This window comes from Typopeltis vanoorti, chromosome 1 (genome assembly GCF_054136105.1).
Source record: "Typopeltis vanoorti isolate ZY-2024b chromosome 1, IOZ_Tvanoo_1.0, whole genome shotgun sequence".
NCBI classification, from domain to species: Eukaryota; Metazoa; Arthropoda; class Arachnida; order Uropygi; family Thelyphonidae; genus Typopeltis; species Typopeltis vanoorti.
The window spans coordinates 143,732,783-143,751,064 of NC_143549.1; the positions used below are offsets into that span (position 1 = coordinate 143,732,783).

At 36.9% G+C, this 18,282-nt stretch overlaps 1 protein-coding gene across 3 annotated transcripts in view; it reads right to left on the bottom strand.

Moving 5' to 3' along the window:
- Positions 1–18,282, bottom strand: part of LOC150110500 (microsomal triglyceride transfer protein large subunit-like) — a 208,889-nt gene that overhangs the window by 179,996 nt on the left and 10,611 nt on the right. For all 3 annotated transcript variants that reach the window (XM_090394204.1, XM_090394194.1, XM_090394213.1), the window contains exon 2: positions 3,260–3,286. In XM_090394204.1, coding sequence (XP_090250330.1) covers positions 3,260–3,286 — 27 coding nt within the window. The remainder of the gene's footprint in view (positions 1–3,259; positions 3,287–18,282) is intronic.

Here is an 18,282-nt window from a genome sequence, read left to right on the forward strand (position 1 = left end):
TCCCATGAGGGAAGGGTGGGGGGGGGGTTCGTTGACTCTTTTCCAAGCAATTTATTGAATTAAACCATGAGCGTGAAATATATTCTTAGAAAAACTCCAACTGTAAACCATTTTACACCGAAATGATGGGAGAGCAACAGTCACTTACTGAAGCAAGGATATGTAGGTTTTGGCAATAACAGTGAAACGTGAAACTAGTTCGCGCGGTTAGCCTAGTGGCTTTGCGCTACGCAACCATATGCCTGGGGAAGGAGTGTCCCAGGTTCGATTCCCGTCGAAGACGTGAAGAATTTGAGGATCTTCCTCGGGCATAGCCAAGTTAGCCGGTCTTGGGCGCGGCAGTAGGGTTTTTCCGCCAGTTTATCTGGCGTTTTTCATCCAGCAAGCAGGCAAACCGGTCCCCGTGAACATACGCTGCTACAGTCAAAAATATATCCCCCACCAGCGGCAGACCAGGCGACAGGTCGGTCGGGAATAGTACTAACAAGTAGTCGCATCTAAGTAAGACGCGAACCCTGCATAAGGAAGGGGGAAAAACGCGTAGTGAAAGAAGAAGTGAAATATGAAGCTTACTTATGAAAATATAAGTAAGCAGAACAAAGAAACATGAATAAACTTACGGGAAAACTTGAACCGGCATCTGGAAAAGAAGAAAAAGAATTCCAGGGCAAGGCATTCGATCAGTAACTATTTAAAAAGAGAAATCTGATATTCCTTCAGCAAGTGAGGAATAAAATCAGATAGACTTGAATGGATGAATGACTTCATTAGTTTAAACATGAAGTTGAAAACAAGTGTATAGTGGGCAGCATAAAGTACAAAACAGAGCTACAAATGTAGAAAGGAAGACGAAATCGGATTACGAGGAGAAACCAGCACAGCAGAACAATAGAAATCGTACGAATTTTTAGGACAAAAAATTCGCTGAATTATTTGATGAATAGCTTATCATGCATGCAAAAATGACATCAATATGCATTGAAAGAAGAAAAACTGGAAGTGACCAATGTACTATTAAAGCGCAATACCAAAAGCGGCGTGAGATTGACACATTGGTGTCCAAAACTTAAGAATGAACACTATTTCTGAAGATGATGACCGAATATTCAGACGAATCAGTTTGTGGCAATCTGCATAAATGATTATTTCGAGTGAAAGCGGGTTAACATTCAAATTTTCGAATCGCGCGCACTCAACCACGTGATAGTACTCAACAGGAATAAAAGGCAAAAAGCTGCGCTAAGCGAATTGTGTTTACAAGAAGCCCTTTTCCTGAAGGAATAAAGTTGTAAACGTTGATGCTTTGTAATGTCTCTCAATGACATCATCTAGATGATTTCACGCGGAGAATTATTGGAAAACTTAAAGAAGGCCGCAGCAAAATTACTGATATTTCCACAGAGTTGGAAATCTCACATAACGTTATATCCAGGCTATGGGCAGCGTTTCAAACCAATGGAATATGTTTCTGAAGTTTGCTAAGAGGGCGCCCTTGCTCTACCACGGAGCATGGATTTGCACTAATTGGCGATCAGTCCAGATCGCCAATTAGTGCAATCAAAATCATGGTATTTTATAGTTATAAAATACCATGATTTTGATTAGACATTTTATATAGTCACCGAGCACAACTGGTGTACTGTGTCAGAGTGGGCCAGACCAAAGTAATTAGAAGTAGACTATGTAATCATGACTAAGTTAACAAAGACTCATAAACAAAACAAAATGCTAGCTTGCTTGGCCGAGTAGATAGTGCATCTGCTTTCCAACCAACAGACTGTGGATTGGAGACCACAAACTTGCTTATTACATTTACAATCTTCAGTGAGCGGAGTTAACATTTAAAATAAGCATGGGAGGAAGAAAAAAAACTTGAAAATTTAATTTTCACAGTTAACTTACAATTTTTCTTAGGAGGAACAATAAATCTAGTGTTCCTACAGAACCTTAACCTAACTGAAGTATATGGTATAAAACTTTGTGTCTGGCAGTCCGATCATTTAAAAATCAACACACATTGTAAATGCAGTTTTCGTTCCCGATAGGGTCATTATGTAGAATTTTGATATGAAAGCTTAATTCACTTCGTAAAATGGCTTTCATACAATTACAGTCGAGGGTCGGAATATTGTCAGTAATCATGTCTTGTCAGTGTTATCCCATCCAGGAGATTGGCTATTCTGGAATTCCATCTATTTCTGTATTGGATTATTCTCTGTGTAGTTCAGGTCCAGCCAGTCTTGGTAATTCTGAATCACGTGCGTCTGTGTTCCTTTCTTTCGCTTACTACAAGTCTTCCTTTTAATAAATCTTTTTTGAAGACAATATTGCCTCGAAATATTATTTTTATTTTACTTATATTTATCTGTGTGTGCGTGCGTGCGTGCGTGTGTGTGTGTTGCAAGTTACATGAATGACGGTGTTCTTCGTATGTGACTGCTGTTGTCTTTCTTAGTGCAGTGCCCTAGTTGCTGTGATTATGGTCACCAAATTGTTAGTCTTTAAGGCTTCAGAAACTTGAAAGAAACGAGAAAAGGAAGAAGGCGGAGTGGATAGAAGTAGAGAATGACAGGGTAAGTAATGGGGACATTCCAGTTAAACTGGACCATACTTTTCGTGAATAACGTCTTTGAACTTAGGTTAGTAAAGAAAGAAATACTGTCAAGGGAATATGAGTATATTCACGGTGAACTAGGTGTAGCGCTTTGTGACATCACTTATTTCGAAAATCTCCGAATATAATGAACAATCGAACAATTAAACGCGTGTGTGTATGAAAACCTTTAGACTATAATATCCTATCCCAATGGCTTTAACAAGCCTTTAAGGCCCACAACCTTCCAAGCATGCTTGGATTTCGTAACCGAAATACGAGGATAGAATGGTCATTCCTATGCCTCAAGGTATTCTTGGCTGTATCCCTGTGAGTTCACGGGGCCGGTTTGCCTGCTTGCGGGATGAAAAACAGCAGATAACTAGCGAAAAAAACCCTACTGCCCGCGCCCAAGACCGGCTAACTTGGCCATGGCTGAGGAAGATCCTTCAACTCCTCACGTTAGACTATAATAGCAATATATTATACAACACTAATAAAAAGGACACTAGTCGGGTCACGCTTGAGTCAATAATAATAATAATGATACTTGAAAGGAAAATTGGGAAGGCAGGCCACTAGCCGCATTTTGGCAATTACTGGTCTGTTAGAAAATGAATGAAAGAAACAAATAAATATATACTAAAGCACATGATACATACATACCTGGAGCCGGGTGTGTTTTCAGTAATCCTGTTGGAAAAGGGAAAAAAAGCATCTTAGTAAGATACTTTTCACATAAATATATAAAGAGTTTCAACAGAAAAATTATCAGCTTACGATACAGTTAATCTGAAAACCAAATATCTTTGCTTTTTTATTTTTGACTTCTTTTTTTTAAAATTTGTGACTTGAGGCTGCCAGAATCTGCAGAAAACATTTCGGTACACGTACTTATTATACACAACTCTTGGGATGTCGTCTGAGTACTTATTCCCCATTCTATTTTAATTACACAGTTCAAACATGTTCCATTGAATAAATAATACATTTGGAAAATTATCATAGAAAAATAAAAAATAATATAAATTAGGCTTATGATAGTATCAACTTTAAATCAGGAATCGGCAGCTACTCGTGGCCACATTACAAGAATCGTGTGATCGTGGACGATTCACAAGACAAAGTAGAAATATTTGTCGTTACTAAAATATGTGAACACAAAAATACTTGACTTTATCATAACGATGCTTTTACATCGCCTTGCAAGATTTGTTTTATTGAATGAACTTAAATGTTAACCGCAAACAATTCTGAGGTAAAGAAAGCATGATTGGGCCGAATAAAGGAATACCGAATATTCTGCCGAAGCTTTCTAAATTAAATTTTACAAAGATATTTTCTGAACAAAAAAACACCTGCATTAAAAATTGATTTCCTGCATTAAAAATTGATTTCATAAAAGATTGAAAAAATATTTAAAAAAATAAGTATGCTAATATTTCACCTAGCAAAGAAACTACATGAAAATGCAAAAATAAAATTTTACCATTCCTAAATTTAACAAAAAACTCATCAATTTCAAAAGTCAATGAAAGCATAAACATTTAAAAAAATTGCATTTTATTTACTTAAATAACCAAATAAAAATATTAGCTGCATGATTTGAAATTGTTAAATATAAAGATTAAGTATGGATTTAATAATCAAAAGGAAGTCGCGATACATTGTGATGTAAGAAATTTTTTTTTAAAATAAATATTTCCAGCTTTTTTAAAAACTCTTTCACTGTAAAGACTGGAAGCTGGTGCCGCAAGTTAACTTTCCATTTAACTCAAAATGGACATCAAATTCTTGCCATGTACCCTCAAGGAGTGTACAGGATATGATAGTACTACGTGACAAATTTACATCATTACTAACTTCCTACCTACAATTTTCCTCCAAATCAGTCTGTTACTTGTCAAGACTCCAACATTATCATTATCAGATCTTATATTTCTATCGTCTAAGGCACATTGTACCGTATCAATCCACCTATATCTTGGTCTTTCTCTGGGTCATTTTGCTGCCAACCTGGTAGAGAACACTTGTTTTGCTAATCTTCCTCTCCCATTCTGTTTAAGTGACCACATCATCACCTGAGATTAGCTCTGCTAACGCATTCCTGGATGCTGACAATGTCAAGTTCTTTCCTAATATATTCGTTTTTAATAATATGATATTGCAATTGATGCCATCTGTTCACGCCTCTAATCTTTCTCAGGATTAGAGACCACAGATATGAGAGTCTCTAGTCTTTGGTCAAGTGTTTTACTTCTGACCCAGTTCTCAGATCCATAAGTTAAAATATACAGCTAATTTAGTGTAGCGATTAATTTCTCTCTTATTCCATATAAATTTATTCATTTGACTTTCTACCATACCAAATTTTTACTATCTTCACTAAAAATTGTGTCTAAGTAGCTGAAATGTTTTCTTGTTCTATAGGTTCTCCATTCTCAATGCAGTTGATATTTTCAACGCTTCTGACTATTTTCATTGTATTTGTCTTGTTATTGCTGACCTTCATACCATATCTATTACAACAGTTATTCAATTTAGTCAGGAAATCTTGCAGACTTGAAGCGGATTTATTTAGAAGTATAACATCGTCCGCATAAAGCAAAGAGCTCACATTAACATCTCCAATTTTGATATCAGCTTTAATATGACTTTCCTTCATAATGGGATCCATATAGATAACGAATAACAGAGGGGATAATATACATACTTGTCTCACACCAGAATTAACGTCAAACTATCTTCCTGTACTTCCTTCAGTTTTAACTGCTGACTTACAACTCAAATAAAGACTAAGTATCGCTTGATATAATGCACCATTGACAGCAGATAACTGTAGCGTTTTGAATAGCTTCTCTCTTGGTATTATTGTATTATTTTATTATTATTTTGTGACACCTCCAAGAAGTCTAAAGACTCATTGAGGGATGACACCTACTCTACAACTCTCCGTCTCCACCACTTAATTCATCAACTACACCGGACTGACAGTACCATCATCATCTACACCAACACCGCCTATTGACCACCACCAACACTAGTATTTTTTTGTCTGTAAATTGCGTGTATTCTGAAGGCCAATTTGTCTGTATGCGGGATAAAAAAAACCCGAGTTTCTGGGAAAAAAAATCCTGATATCCCCGTATGAGATCGGCTAACTCATCTTCAATTGAAAAAAAAAAAAACATGTTCTTCTCGTAACGACGAGAACCGAACTTAGGCCTTCCAATCGAAGGGCGCAATGCACCATTGTTCTTCCAATTGGCTAGGGGAGGCAATATTGTTGATATGTTAGTATAATTCATTATCTGACAAATGGACTGGCGAAAACGTACTAGTTCTCCGACAGCACGATGTGCGTTCGAATCTCACCATGGGTATGGATGTTTTGTGAATGTCTTTAGGCAGTAAAGCCGGGATTTAAGATTAAGCAGCCCATAGCTCATTACTAATACACTACACCACATTAGTATTAGTACACATACCGGCCGCTGAATTAGAAATCTTTATGCAGATATACGTAAACGTCACTTCGCAGCGTATATGCAGAATAGAGTGGTATCTCGCTAATCCGAACCTCTTTAGTCCGAACCATCCAGTAATCCGAACTGCTTTTAAATGTAATTTCCCAGAATTATGACTTTACCACATTAATAAAAAATAAAAGTTTGAAGAATGTAGCATTCTTAGTTGCTACTGCTTGGGAAGCCGTCGAACCTTTTTGCCGCTCTCAAATAAGCTGGGAACACATGCAAATGATATTCATAATACTCGTTTTATGACCTTAGCAGCTTCATCATAATTCTCAAGAACACACCACTCAATCATTATTCAGAAGCCGTTATAGTATTCGTCTCCTTGGGCGTACATTACCACTCCGATTAATAAGTGACACAAAGCCAGCTCTTTTCTGTGAGCGGTCAGTGGCTATTTTATGGTCATCACGAAAGATTTTGTGATTCGTTATGAAAGAAAGCACTAAGTGAATATTATTTTGAGTCTAGTAAATTTTATTGGCATCATATTTTTATTTTCTACACAGAAGGTCATACCTAGTTGCTTTACAGAAATAGCCAGCAAATTTGTATTCTTAACGAACTTCAGAAGTAGGTATAAATGAGGTAAACAAGCTTTATAATAGGAAAATGCACAGTAATGATTACACTTGAGAAAGTAATCATGAAAAGAATGGTAGCATTTTTCTCACGTGGAGTTTCTTCACACTTCGAGTACTTGTGTAAAATAAATGCACTGTCAATAATGTACGTTTAAATTGAAAGAATTAGATATGTACTCGCATTACTAGATTTATTTAAATTTTTGATACAAAATATAGAAATATTTGTTATCATGATAATATATGATCAAATAAATCGTTGTTATTAAGTGCGCGCGCACGCACACACACACACGAATAATAAAGAAATAAAAATAATATGTCGTTTCTGTGAGTACATGTCTAGCACGACAAGAAATCGTTTGTTATCATTTTTTTTTTCTTTCTTTTTTTAAGTTCCAGTTTCTTTTGGAAAACTTGTTAGACTCAACTCTCGTTCATTAGCTACACAATGCTATCAATCCTAACGGTATCCTATGCAATATACTCTTTTACTATAATTTTACACATCTATGCGAAAGCAAATTTATTTCAGCCCATTCTCGGTCACAGAAGGAAAAGCTTTTTACTCTTTCTAAAGAAAAGACATTTTTCATTCCAGTAAGCGTATAAATGTCAAAAACTTCCAAGTAATTGAGATTAACACCTACATATGAGCTCCAGAAGCAGGACAAGTCACTGTCCTTTCTCTGGAATTCATTTTAATTTTTAGTTTTCGCCGATTGTGTATATTCAATTTGATAATAGTAGCTCGAGCTAGCGAAACGTCAGGTTGTAAATATTTAGTTTATTCAGTAAATTATTTATGTGCAGCAGGAACCGCGATTCGTCAGACCAGCCTACATTTTCCACTCCATTAGCGTCCACCGGACATGCTACTTTACACCACAGCACCTTAATCACTTTCGACGATAACCTTCAGTTTGAGAGGGTGTTTTGTTGGCCTTCAGCTCTGGAATCCCATACTAGAGAGAATGTGGTACGTCGTCAGCTGTAATATTTTTCCTGCTCTTCTCATTTCTCAGTCATCTGTGGCAACATAGCTTGTCAATTAGACAGTGAAAGGCATTGCACTCTTCGTACACAAGCCCGTTTAGCGCCATTCTGTATACTGTATACGGTTTAGCGGCATTCTGTATACTGTATACGGTTTAGCGGCATTCTGTATACTGTATACGGTTTAGCGGCATTCTGTATACATATACCTTAACCACTGTTAGACAACCAATAAGGCGTGCCGTATGAGTTGAAGGTACATGACAATCATAACCTTTTAGCACTTTGTGATATCCTTACCTTTCCCATGACAGCAACTTTAACATTTTGGTCTGCATACAATATATACCGCGCGTGAAAGAGAGAGAGAGAGAGAGTGTGTCTCACTGACGAAAGGGTTGTAAACATATTAGTACTGATTATCTAACCTTATGAGGCATAAGGTTAGATAATCAGGACATCCTGTTCTTAAAGACCAAACATGGATTATTTTTATAATCCATGTTTGGTCTTTAAGATCTTCAGGCCTCCAATAAGCAGTGTGTAATCTCACAACGAACGCTGGAAATCATCTTCCACCTAAAAACATTCATAAAAAATTCATTAAAGAGTGGAAGTATACTACCAGCTTAGCCAGCAACGATACTACACGTTCCTTCATACTGCGGTAGACAAGACATGTTCCATTTTAGATAGGTGTGATCAAAATGCAACGTTATGATAGCGTATGTTAACAACTTTAGAAATTTTATGAGTTGGCTTAATCACGTTCATTTTTTTTTTAATTTCATTTGAAAATCCAGCACTTGTTAGCAAAAAAAAAAAAAAGAAACTTACATATCAAATAAAAGTCTATATCCACCAATATCTGGATAGACGTGCACTAGATGAAAAACTCATCTCTAATCGGTTACAGACAAACTAAGGTTACATATTGTATAGATTACACAACATTAAATGCGTAGTATTACATAAATTTTTATAGACTATGTTAATATTCAAGAATGTATGGAATTTGCAGTTTGCGGAGGGGGGGGGGAGGCCAGAAACATACAAAAATATCCTTGGCAAATCACACAAGTTGCACAAACAGAATCTTAAAGAAAATCTTCACTGATAATAAAAAGTCCGAATAATAAATCAAGTATGGGTTAAATGGATGAATAACACTATTAAGCTTGAGCTGCAAAAAAAGAAACAATTGTGGAGGGAATTTAAGGAGAAAGGTGACCGGCAGGTGCAGGAACGGCATAAAGCTCAGGCCAGAAAGGTAATAAGGGTGGTAAGAAAAGCAAAAGCGGATTTTGAAAGAATATTGGCCATGCAGTCTAAAGAGAATCCCAAACAGTTTTTTCAATATGTTACAAGTAAAAGGAAAAATGTTCATGGCAGAATGATTTTAAAAAATACTGAGGGTAGGAAGGTAACAGAATCAGTCGATATAGTGGAATTACTGAGCGAGCACTTTGCAAGAGTATATTCCAGGTGGTGATATTGCAGGAATGGAAGAACCAACAGCTTATACTGGAATTGTGATGAATGAAGTAGAGGTAAATGGTCTATTACAGAACCTCAATGTCAATACGTCTGTGGGATTGGATGGTATACCAGCTCGTGTCGTACGTGAGGCGGCTAAAGAATTGTCAGTGCCCTTGACCATTTTGTTTAATTTGAGCCTCGGGTCTGGGTCAGTCCCAAGGGGGGTGGAAAGAGGGAAAATAGTCCCGCTGCATAAAGGTGGTTCCAAGGCTGCTGTTGAAAATTACCGGCTAATCAGCATAACAGGAATCGTTATCAAGGTCTTGGGCAAAATAGTCAAGAGGAAAATACAAGATTGGATAGATGAAAATGGAATACTGTATCGGGGACAGCATGGTTTTGTGAAGGGTAAGTCATGCTTCAGTAACTTGCTCACGTATTATAACACAGTGACGGCTGAATTGGATAAGGGTAATGGGTTTACAGTGATTCTACTGGACCTTGCTAAGACCTTTGACAGGATACCACATGGAATTCTAATCAGTAAAATGCAGCATATGGGGATGGATATAGGGTTGGTGAGATGGACAGGAGGGTGGTTGACGGAGAGATATCAGAGAGTGGTTTATTCAAGAGCAGAGTCCAAAAGACGGCCTGTGAATAGTAGTGTGCCACAAGGATCTGTTCTTGGACCACTGCTGTTTATTTTGTTCATTAATGATATAGGAAAGGATCTGAGAGGAACAGTTCATTTGTTCACGGATGATGCAAAGTTGGGTAGAGCAATACTGAATGTAGATGATGTCAAATTTTGCAGGATGATTTGGATAGATTGGAGGTCTGGGCTAAGGAGAATGGATGTCAATTTAATGTGGCAAAATGTAAGGTTATACGTTTTGGGGTGAAAAGATTAGCAGCAGTATACTACATTGGTGGAACTGTACTCCAGGAGATTGACGAGGCCAGGGATTTGGGAGTGCTGGTGGATAGGAAGTTGAAGTTTAGGGGGGAACATTGCAAAAGTTGCTAAATCAGCTCATCAAATCATTTGGTTACTGAAGAATACTTTGACGAGCAGAGACAAGCAAGTTATTGTTACTCTGTATCGAGCCTTGATAAGACCACATCTCGACTACTGTGCCCAGATTTGGTCACCTAGGTTTCTTCTTGATGGGGAGGAGGTTGAGAGGATCCAGAGGCGAGTGACCAAGATGATAGCAGGTTTGTGGAATGAACCTTATGAGAACAGGTTGAGGATTTGTGGGCTGCAGAAATTAGTTGATAGGCGGAGGATGGGAGATATAATTGAGACATTCAAATTACCGAAAGGTTTCTATAAGATTAATTCAGAATATATTTTTGAGAACAGGGCTGGTGGTGGGAGGACTAGGGGCCATCCATGGAAGCTGGGTAAGAGTGTGGTTAGAGCTGAGTTCTTTACTTTTAGAGTGCTGAATGAGTGGAATAAACTGCCAGAGTCTGTAGTGGGTGCTATGACAGTGAATAAGTTTAAGGCAAGGTATAATAGATACTGTGTGAATGGCGAATAGTTGTGATGAACATGATTTGGGGCCTCCCTCGATGAGTCTAAGGACTCCCTGGACTTGCCCGTAATAATAATAATAATAGTAACAATAAGAGTGCAAGTAACTCTAATTTAATCCCAATCAATGTCAGGCAGATGTACCTAAGATTTTCTTTGTACATCGAAATAAATACTAGATTAGTCTCAGACTAGCACCGTACAAGAAAAAGTATCCTAGAGCACTATATCACATTCCTGGAAGGATCTCTCTCAAAGAAACGCCTAGAAATTGGAAGCAATCTTCAAAAATTAATTAAGAACTATTTCTTGAAATAAGACTATTTATATAATGTACAACATATAATGTTACTGATTTTACTGAAGAAAATTTCAAAACTCTTCACCTCCCATTCACTTTCCGCATGCCACTGGATATGATATTACACAGGTGCAAAAAAAAAAAAAAAAGCTTATCGCTGTTGAACTTCAGGTGATGCAAGCACAACGTTGACAGAATGACTCGAAATCAAGGTATGTAAAATTGTGCAACAGACCTTATCTGCTGACTGCATTCTCCAAATTTTCGTTGCAGTTGGACTGTAGCCAAGATCTACGAAAATTGACTCATGTAAAGACAAATACAAACATCAAAGCAGAGGCGTTTTGTGCGAAAATGTTTCATTACAAAATGCATTTTGTAATGAAAATGGCAAAATTTCAGAAATCTATGATAATTTTCCGATCACAGACATAATTAGCGATGGCGTGTTCATTTGTTTGTTTTGTCTACATAGGTCTAATTGCAAAATTGTATACTATCACCATTAAATTTTGCATATACCCACTGAGCGACTATGTCCTGACCAACTTTTCTTTTCTTTTTTTTTTTTTTTTTCGGAAAGAAAAACACCAAAACTTGTACCGAAAACTTGGGGAAAAAAGAATGGCGCAATCGAAATAACGGCATTTTTCAGAAAGGATTACACACGTACCATGACGTACGTCATTACACCACGTGCCGCAAATAATTACAATTGTTAGTTCAATGTACATGGAAGGATACATTACGCTCTCTACCTCGCATTTACTTCACTTTTGCAAGATAATTATTTACCTCTTAAACGATCGCTTATCTTAGGAATAAACATGAAATAATTAAGAGATCAAAATAGCGTGCTGATGGCGAATGCAGGAGTGGATCATTAACATTGTAAGCATAATAATTTCAAGGTAGAAATGAAAGATAATGCAGTCCATTGCACATCTTCTAATGTATCAACTGTTTTGCCTGTATTAATTGACTCGTATACACACCGAAGTTTTAGTGTAATATATGATGATACATCTGGTTTTTCTAATGTCCCAAGTTTAAGTGATAATCAAGACTTCACAGTTAGGTGCCATCAGTCTCATAGGAAACATTCCTTTTTTAAACAGCCATATCCCAATGTAACTGGTATTTTTAAATGACTGTAATATATTTTATAATTTTGATCTGACCAAATAAAGTAGACTATCTTGCAGCATTCCAATATGTTCTAATGTTTTTTATGGAATAGAAAAAAATATGGGGGGATTAAGAATGACATGGAATGAGAATGACATTATTTAGTAACGGATGAAATGAGTGTGTGCATGGAATAAATAGTGCAGAAATACATACACAGAGATTGCTGAGCGATATACGAAAGAATGTGAGAGAAGATCAGGGACAAAAACAAGCATCAGTGGGGGTAAAGGATGTCAAGTTAAAAAGGAGCAGAAAAGATAATGTGCTGTATGGGGATTGTATAATTAAGGGTGTGAAGAATGGTAGAGTAATTAAAGCGTGTTTTCCTGGGTCAAAGATTAAGGATAAAACTGAGGCTCTGAAATTGCAGAAAGATAGAGCGAGTGAGATTATTGCAGTTATAGGGACGAATGATCTAGATAGCGAAAGATTATCTGTCAGATTTGAAGGATTTAATGATAGCAATGAATGCAAAGAGTGAGAGTGGAAAGATCATGAGTGTGCTACCAAGATTTGATAATGATGAATTAAACAGAAGAGCAGTTATAGTAAATGGAATGATGTGAAGGTTGTGCAAAAGCTTCTGCAATGAAATGAAACTGAATATTCATTTCATGAATGTCTGGGATGAGTTTAATAAAAGGAAGGAGTATTTTAAGAGAGATAGTTTGCACTTAAATGGATTGGGCGCTTGGCATTTAGAACATTTATTGATAAAGGATAGAGTAAATGGTCAAAAAACTGGGAAATGGGATTTGCTAAGGAGGTAGGTGATAGAGTCAACTATAAATAGTACTGAGGTTATTAATCGCTGTGAATTTGGGATTAATTTAATCCCAAATCTGTTGCCGCGGTATGACAGAGAAGAGTTGAGAAGGAGGGCCATAATTGCAAATGACCTTATGCGCAGGTTATGCAGGAGTACTGTGGAGTTTGTGGACGTATGGAGTGAGTTTGATGGGCGAAAGGACTTATATAAGATGAATGGTTGGCATCTGAATGGATTTGGTGTGCTCAGACTGGAAAAAGTGTTGCTGAATGAAGTGAAAGTGGATGTGCAGAATCGGGGAAACTAGAGCTATTATGGGGGGAAGGAAGTGGATATGCAGACATTAGGGAGACAGTTGAGTGTAAGAATGTATATAATATGCCCGAGCTAGTACGAAGGACAACACGTCAGAATGGGACAGTTAGTATAAGGCATCAAAATAGGGGTGGGACTAACAGGCTTCTGCACTTCATGTATACTAATGCCAGGAGTATCAGGAACAAGAAGGAAGAATTTTGGGCCTTGGTTGGCTCTTCTTGGCCACAGGTTATTGGTATTGGTGAGACATGGCTGACAGAAGTTGATATAACTAGTGGAATAGAATGTGAAGGGTATAGTGTGTTTAGGAAGGACAGAGAGAAAAGAATGGGGGGGGGGCAGTGTTATTGATGATAGCTGATGAACTGTAGCCAAGCAGAATTGAAGTTGAACTGCAGGATAGTGAAGAGCGCACATTTGAGACTATTTGGTGTGAGATTGAGACTAGTGGAACAAAATATACATTTAGATGCTGCTATAGACCAGGTGATGAAATAGATGGTGGAGATAGTATGCACAGACAAATGGACGCAATGAGTGGAAGGAGGGTAATTATTATGCGGGATTTCAACTATGGTAACATTGATTGGAAGGAGGAGAGAACACATGAGAGGAAGGAATTGGATTTTATGCATTTATTAAGGGATAACTACCTGAGACAGTATGTAATGGAATATACTAGGGGTTCGAGAGAGCTTGACTAATAATTGCATCTGAGAATTTGACTGTAATGAATATGACCATGTTGCCACCAATTGGTGAGAGTGATCATAATGTCTTGACCTGGGAGGTGGCTAAATGGAATTTTCAATTAAGAAAGGGTACATGTGGAATTACCAGGCTGGTAAGTATGACAAGCTTAGGATATTGCTTGGTTCAGTGCCATGGCATATAAAACTGCAAGGGGTGGAGGTTGATAGTGCATGGAAAGCGGTAAAGGAGCGTTTGAAGGAGGTAATGGCTGACTGTATACTTAGAGTACGGATAGTAAATCAAGTAGGGGTTAAATGGATGAATAACACCATTAAGCTTGAGCTGCAAAAAAAGAAACAACTGTGGAGGGAATTTAAGGAGAAAGGTGACCTGCAGGCCCATGAACAGTATAAAGCACAGGCCAGAAGGGTAACGAGTGTGGTAAGAAAAGCAAAAGCGGATTATGAAAGGAAATTAGCCACGCAAGCTAAAGAGAATCCCAAACAGTTTTTTCGATATACTGCAAGCAAAATAAAAAATGTATAGGGCAGAATGATTTTAAGGAATGCCGATGGTAGGGAGGTAACTGAATTAGTTGATACAGTGGAATTACTGAGCGAGCACTTTTCAAGAGTATATCATCCAGATGGTGATATTGCAGGAATGAAGGAACCAATAGCTTATATGGGAATTGAGGTGAATGAAATGGAGGTGAATAGTATATTACAAAACCTTAATGTGAATACATCTGTGGGATTGGATGGCATACTAGCTCGGGTCTTACGTGAAGCGGCTAAAGAATTGTCAGTGCCCTTGACCATTTTGTTTAATTTGAGTCTCAGATCTGGGTTAGTCCCGAGGGGGTGGAAAGAGGGGAAAATACTTCCACTGCATAAAGGAGGTTCCAAGACTGCTGTTGCAAATTACCGACCGATCAGCATATCAGAAGTCGTTGTCAAGGTTTTGGAGAAAGTAGTCAAGAGAAAAATACAGCAATAGATAGATGAAAATGGGATACTGTATGGGGGACAGCATGGTTTTCTGAAGGGTAGATCATGCCTCACTAACTTGCTTACGTTTTATAACACAGTGACGGCTGAACTGGATAAGTGTAATGGGTATACAGTGATACTGCTGGACCTTGCTAAGGCTTTGACAGGATACTACATGGAATTCTAATTTGGAAACTGCAGCATATGGAGATGGATATAGGGTTGGTGAGAGGGATAGGAGGGTGGTTGATGGAGAGATATCAGAGAGTAGTTTATTCAGGGGTAGAGTCCAAAAGACGACCTGTCACTAGTGGTGTGCCACAGGGTTGTTCATTAACGATATAGGAAAGGATCTGAGATGAACTGTTCATTTGTTTGCTGATGATGCAAAGTTGGGTAGAGCAATACTGAATGCACATGATGTCAAAATTTTGCAGGATGATTTGGATAGATTGGAGGACTGGGCTAAGGAAAATGGATGTCAATTGAATGTGGCAAAGTGTAAGGTAATGCATTTTGGGGTGAAAAGATTAGCAGCAGTATACTACATTGGTGGAACTGTACTCCAGGAGATTGACGAGGCCAGGGATTTGGGAGTGCTGGTGGATAGGAAGTTGAAGTTTAGGGGGAACATTGCAAAAGTTGCTAAATCAGCTCATCAAATCATTTGGTTACTGAAGAATACTTTGAAGAGCAGAGACAAGCAAGTTATTGTTCCTCTGTATCGAGCTTTGATAAGACCCCATCTTGACTACTGTGCCCAGATCTGGGCACCAGTGTTTCTTCTTGATGGGGAGGAGGTAGAGAGGATCCAGAGGCGAGTGACGAAGATGATAGCAGGTCTATGAAATGAACCTTATTAGAACAGGTTGAAGATTTGTGGGTTGCAGAAATTGGTTGATAGGCGGAAGACGGGGTGTATGATTGAGACATTCAAATTACTGAAGGGTTTCTATAAGATTAATTCAGAGGATATTTTTCAGAACAGGACTGGTGGTGGAAGGACTAGGGGGCCATCCATGGAAACTTGGCAAAAGTGCGGTTAGCAAGGGTGTTAGAACTAGGTTTTTAACTTGGAGAGTCGTGAATGAGTGGAATAAGTTGCCAGAGCCTGTTGTGGGTGCCATGACTGTGAATGAGTTCAAGGCAAAGTATGATAGATACTGTGTGGGTATTGAATTGTTGTTCTTGACATGATGTTTAGGGCTTCCCTCGATGAGTCTACGGACTCTTTGGAGTTGCCCGTAATAATAATAATAATGCTATCTTCATAAGCCAAGATTTAAAAAAATGACAAAGTTATGTAGGAATGGTCTGATTAAACAATCAAAAAGTGTGGCCATTTTAATGCCAATGACAGTTGCCAAAGTGAAAATAAAATAAAATAAATAAATTAATTAATTAATAGTAATAATGGGAAGAAGTACCGGATGTACCAACAAAAGGAGTATGCAAATGGCTGATATTATCGTTTAAACTGTGAACGTCTAGAGGCACGGCAACAGTAGCAATACCAATAACACTAATAATAATGTCAGCAAAGTAGTCACTTTGAAATTATTGCCAATCTCCTGTTTCAGCAATCTCCTTTATTATTATGTATTTATTTATTATATTTTATTTTTGCATATGTGATATTTTAGGAAATGATCTTTAATTACTCACTCTAATAACTCGAACAAGACTGCATAATAATTGCAATCTTGTTGCAATTATATTTATAAACTTAACAATTTTAGCATGCATAAATTTCAGCTTTATAAAAAATAATAAAGGCCAAAGGATATCATTATTGATTTCAAGCATTTGAAAAAAAAAAAAAATGCGTCGAAAAATGGGACATTGAACATATGGTCACGCTATTGATTATGTACATAACGAGAAACAAATTATAAATTAGCTAAAATGTTTCTAATAAGCAAGACTTTAAAATATTCAAAAAATGGTACAACTATAGATAGCCATTTATTGAAAACAAATCAACCCACAACTGGTGATTTGACAGATGACAAATAATAAAATTATAGTATAAGACAGCGGGAATAAAATAATTTAATTTTATCCAAAATACTGCCAGCAGAATTTAAAAATTAAAATAATTTTTTTAAAAACATTTTAAAAATGACACGGAAGCGTAGCAACATACATACATCGCACTTCATGAATTCGATTCTGTTCTGCAGTTGCAATAGCAGTATTTGAACGTGTTGATCACTTTTAAACTAGTATTTTGGTTCATTTGCGCATTACTCTAAAATAAATAAAAAATATTATTTATTTTATCGCTATTATCGCTAATTATTATTATTATTAATAATATGAAACACTAAATGCCACTAGATTATTAATAAAAGCTTTTTTTAAAAAAATTGTATTATTTTTTAAATGACCAGCTCTGATCCTTTTGATCAGTGGTTCTTAAGTAAGAAAGGGAAATGAACTTTCGATTGTGTGTATAATGGTCTTTTAGATCACTGAAAAGGTTATAAGAATCTTATGAGACATCTGCACAAAAATGATTATGGAGAGCAAGCATCGCTTATTTCGCCAAGATTAAAAAATAAATAGAGACTGAATAATATAAGCACGTAAACATAAGAAAGATATTTAATTAACCAAATATTTCGGTCTGGAAATAGCAGACCATCTTCAGTGGCACTACAAGAACAGTTAAAAAAAAAAAAAAAATACAAGGTAGAATACTAACAATAGATGATTTAAAAATAGAACAAGCCGCGTGATGTTATATCACTAAGTATTAAAGGGAATATTTTTAAGCAGAGACATGATTGAAATAAAGATATTAATTAATAATATTAAATAACATAAAATTAATATGAATTAAGGAGTTATCCTGATTAGACTTCAAGATTTTTGATATAGATATACAGTCATTCCGATTCAGGTTAGGACGATGGAGTAAGGCCTCTACGCTTTCTTTGAATAAACGTTCAAATTTATAACGGATCTATGTAAGAGGCGAGTTTTTGACCAAAGGATGTTGTGGTTAGTTTCAATCCTGTGCTGTGCCAATCCAGATTTTTCAGGTTTGTTGTGATGAATGGAGGATTGAGGTTATTGGATTCTTTTTTCAAGAGAACGTCCAGTTTGTCCAAAATAGGAGAGATCACAGTTGCAGGGAATTTGATAAACACCAGGAATAGACATCAATATATCAGGACGTCCTCTAACTGATAGCAAAACCCTCATCCTGTCAAAAGGACATGATTTTTCTATTGTTCCTAATAAGATACCATATCTAGATTTCTTAGTTAACATTGAACGGA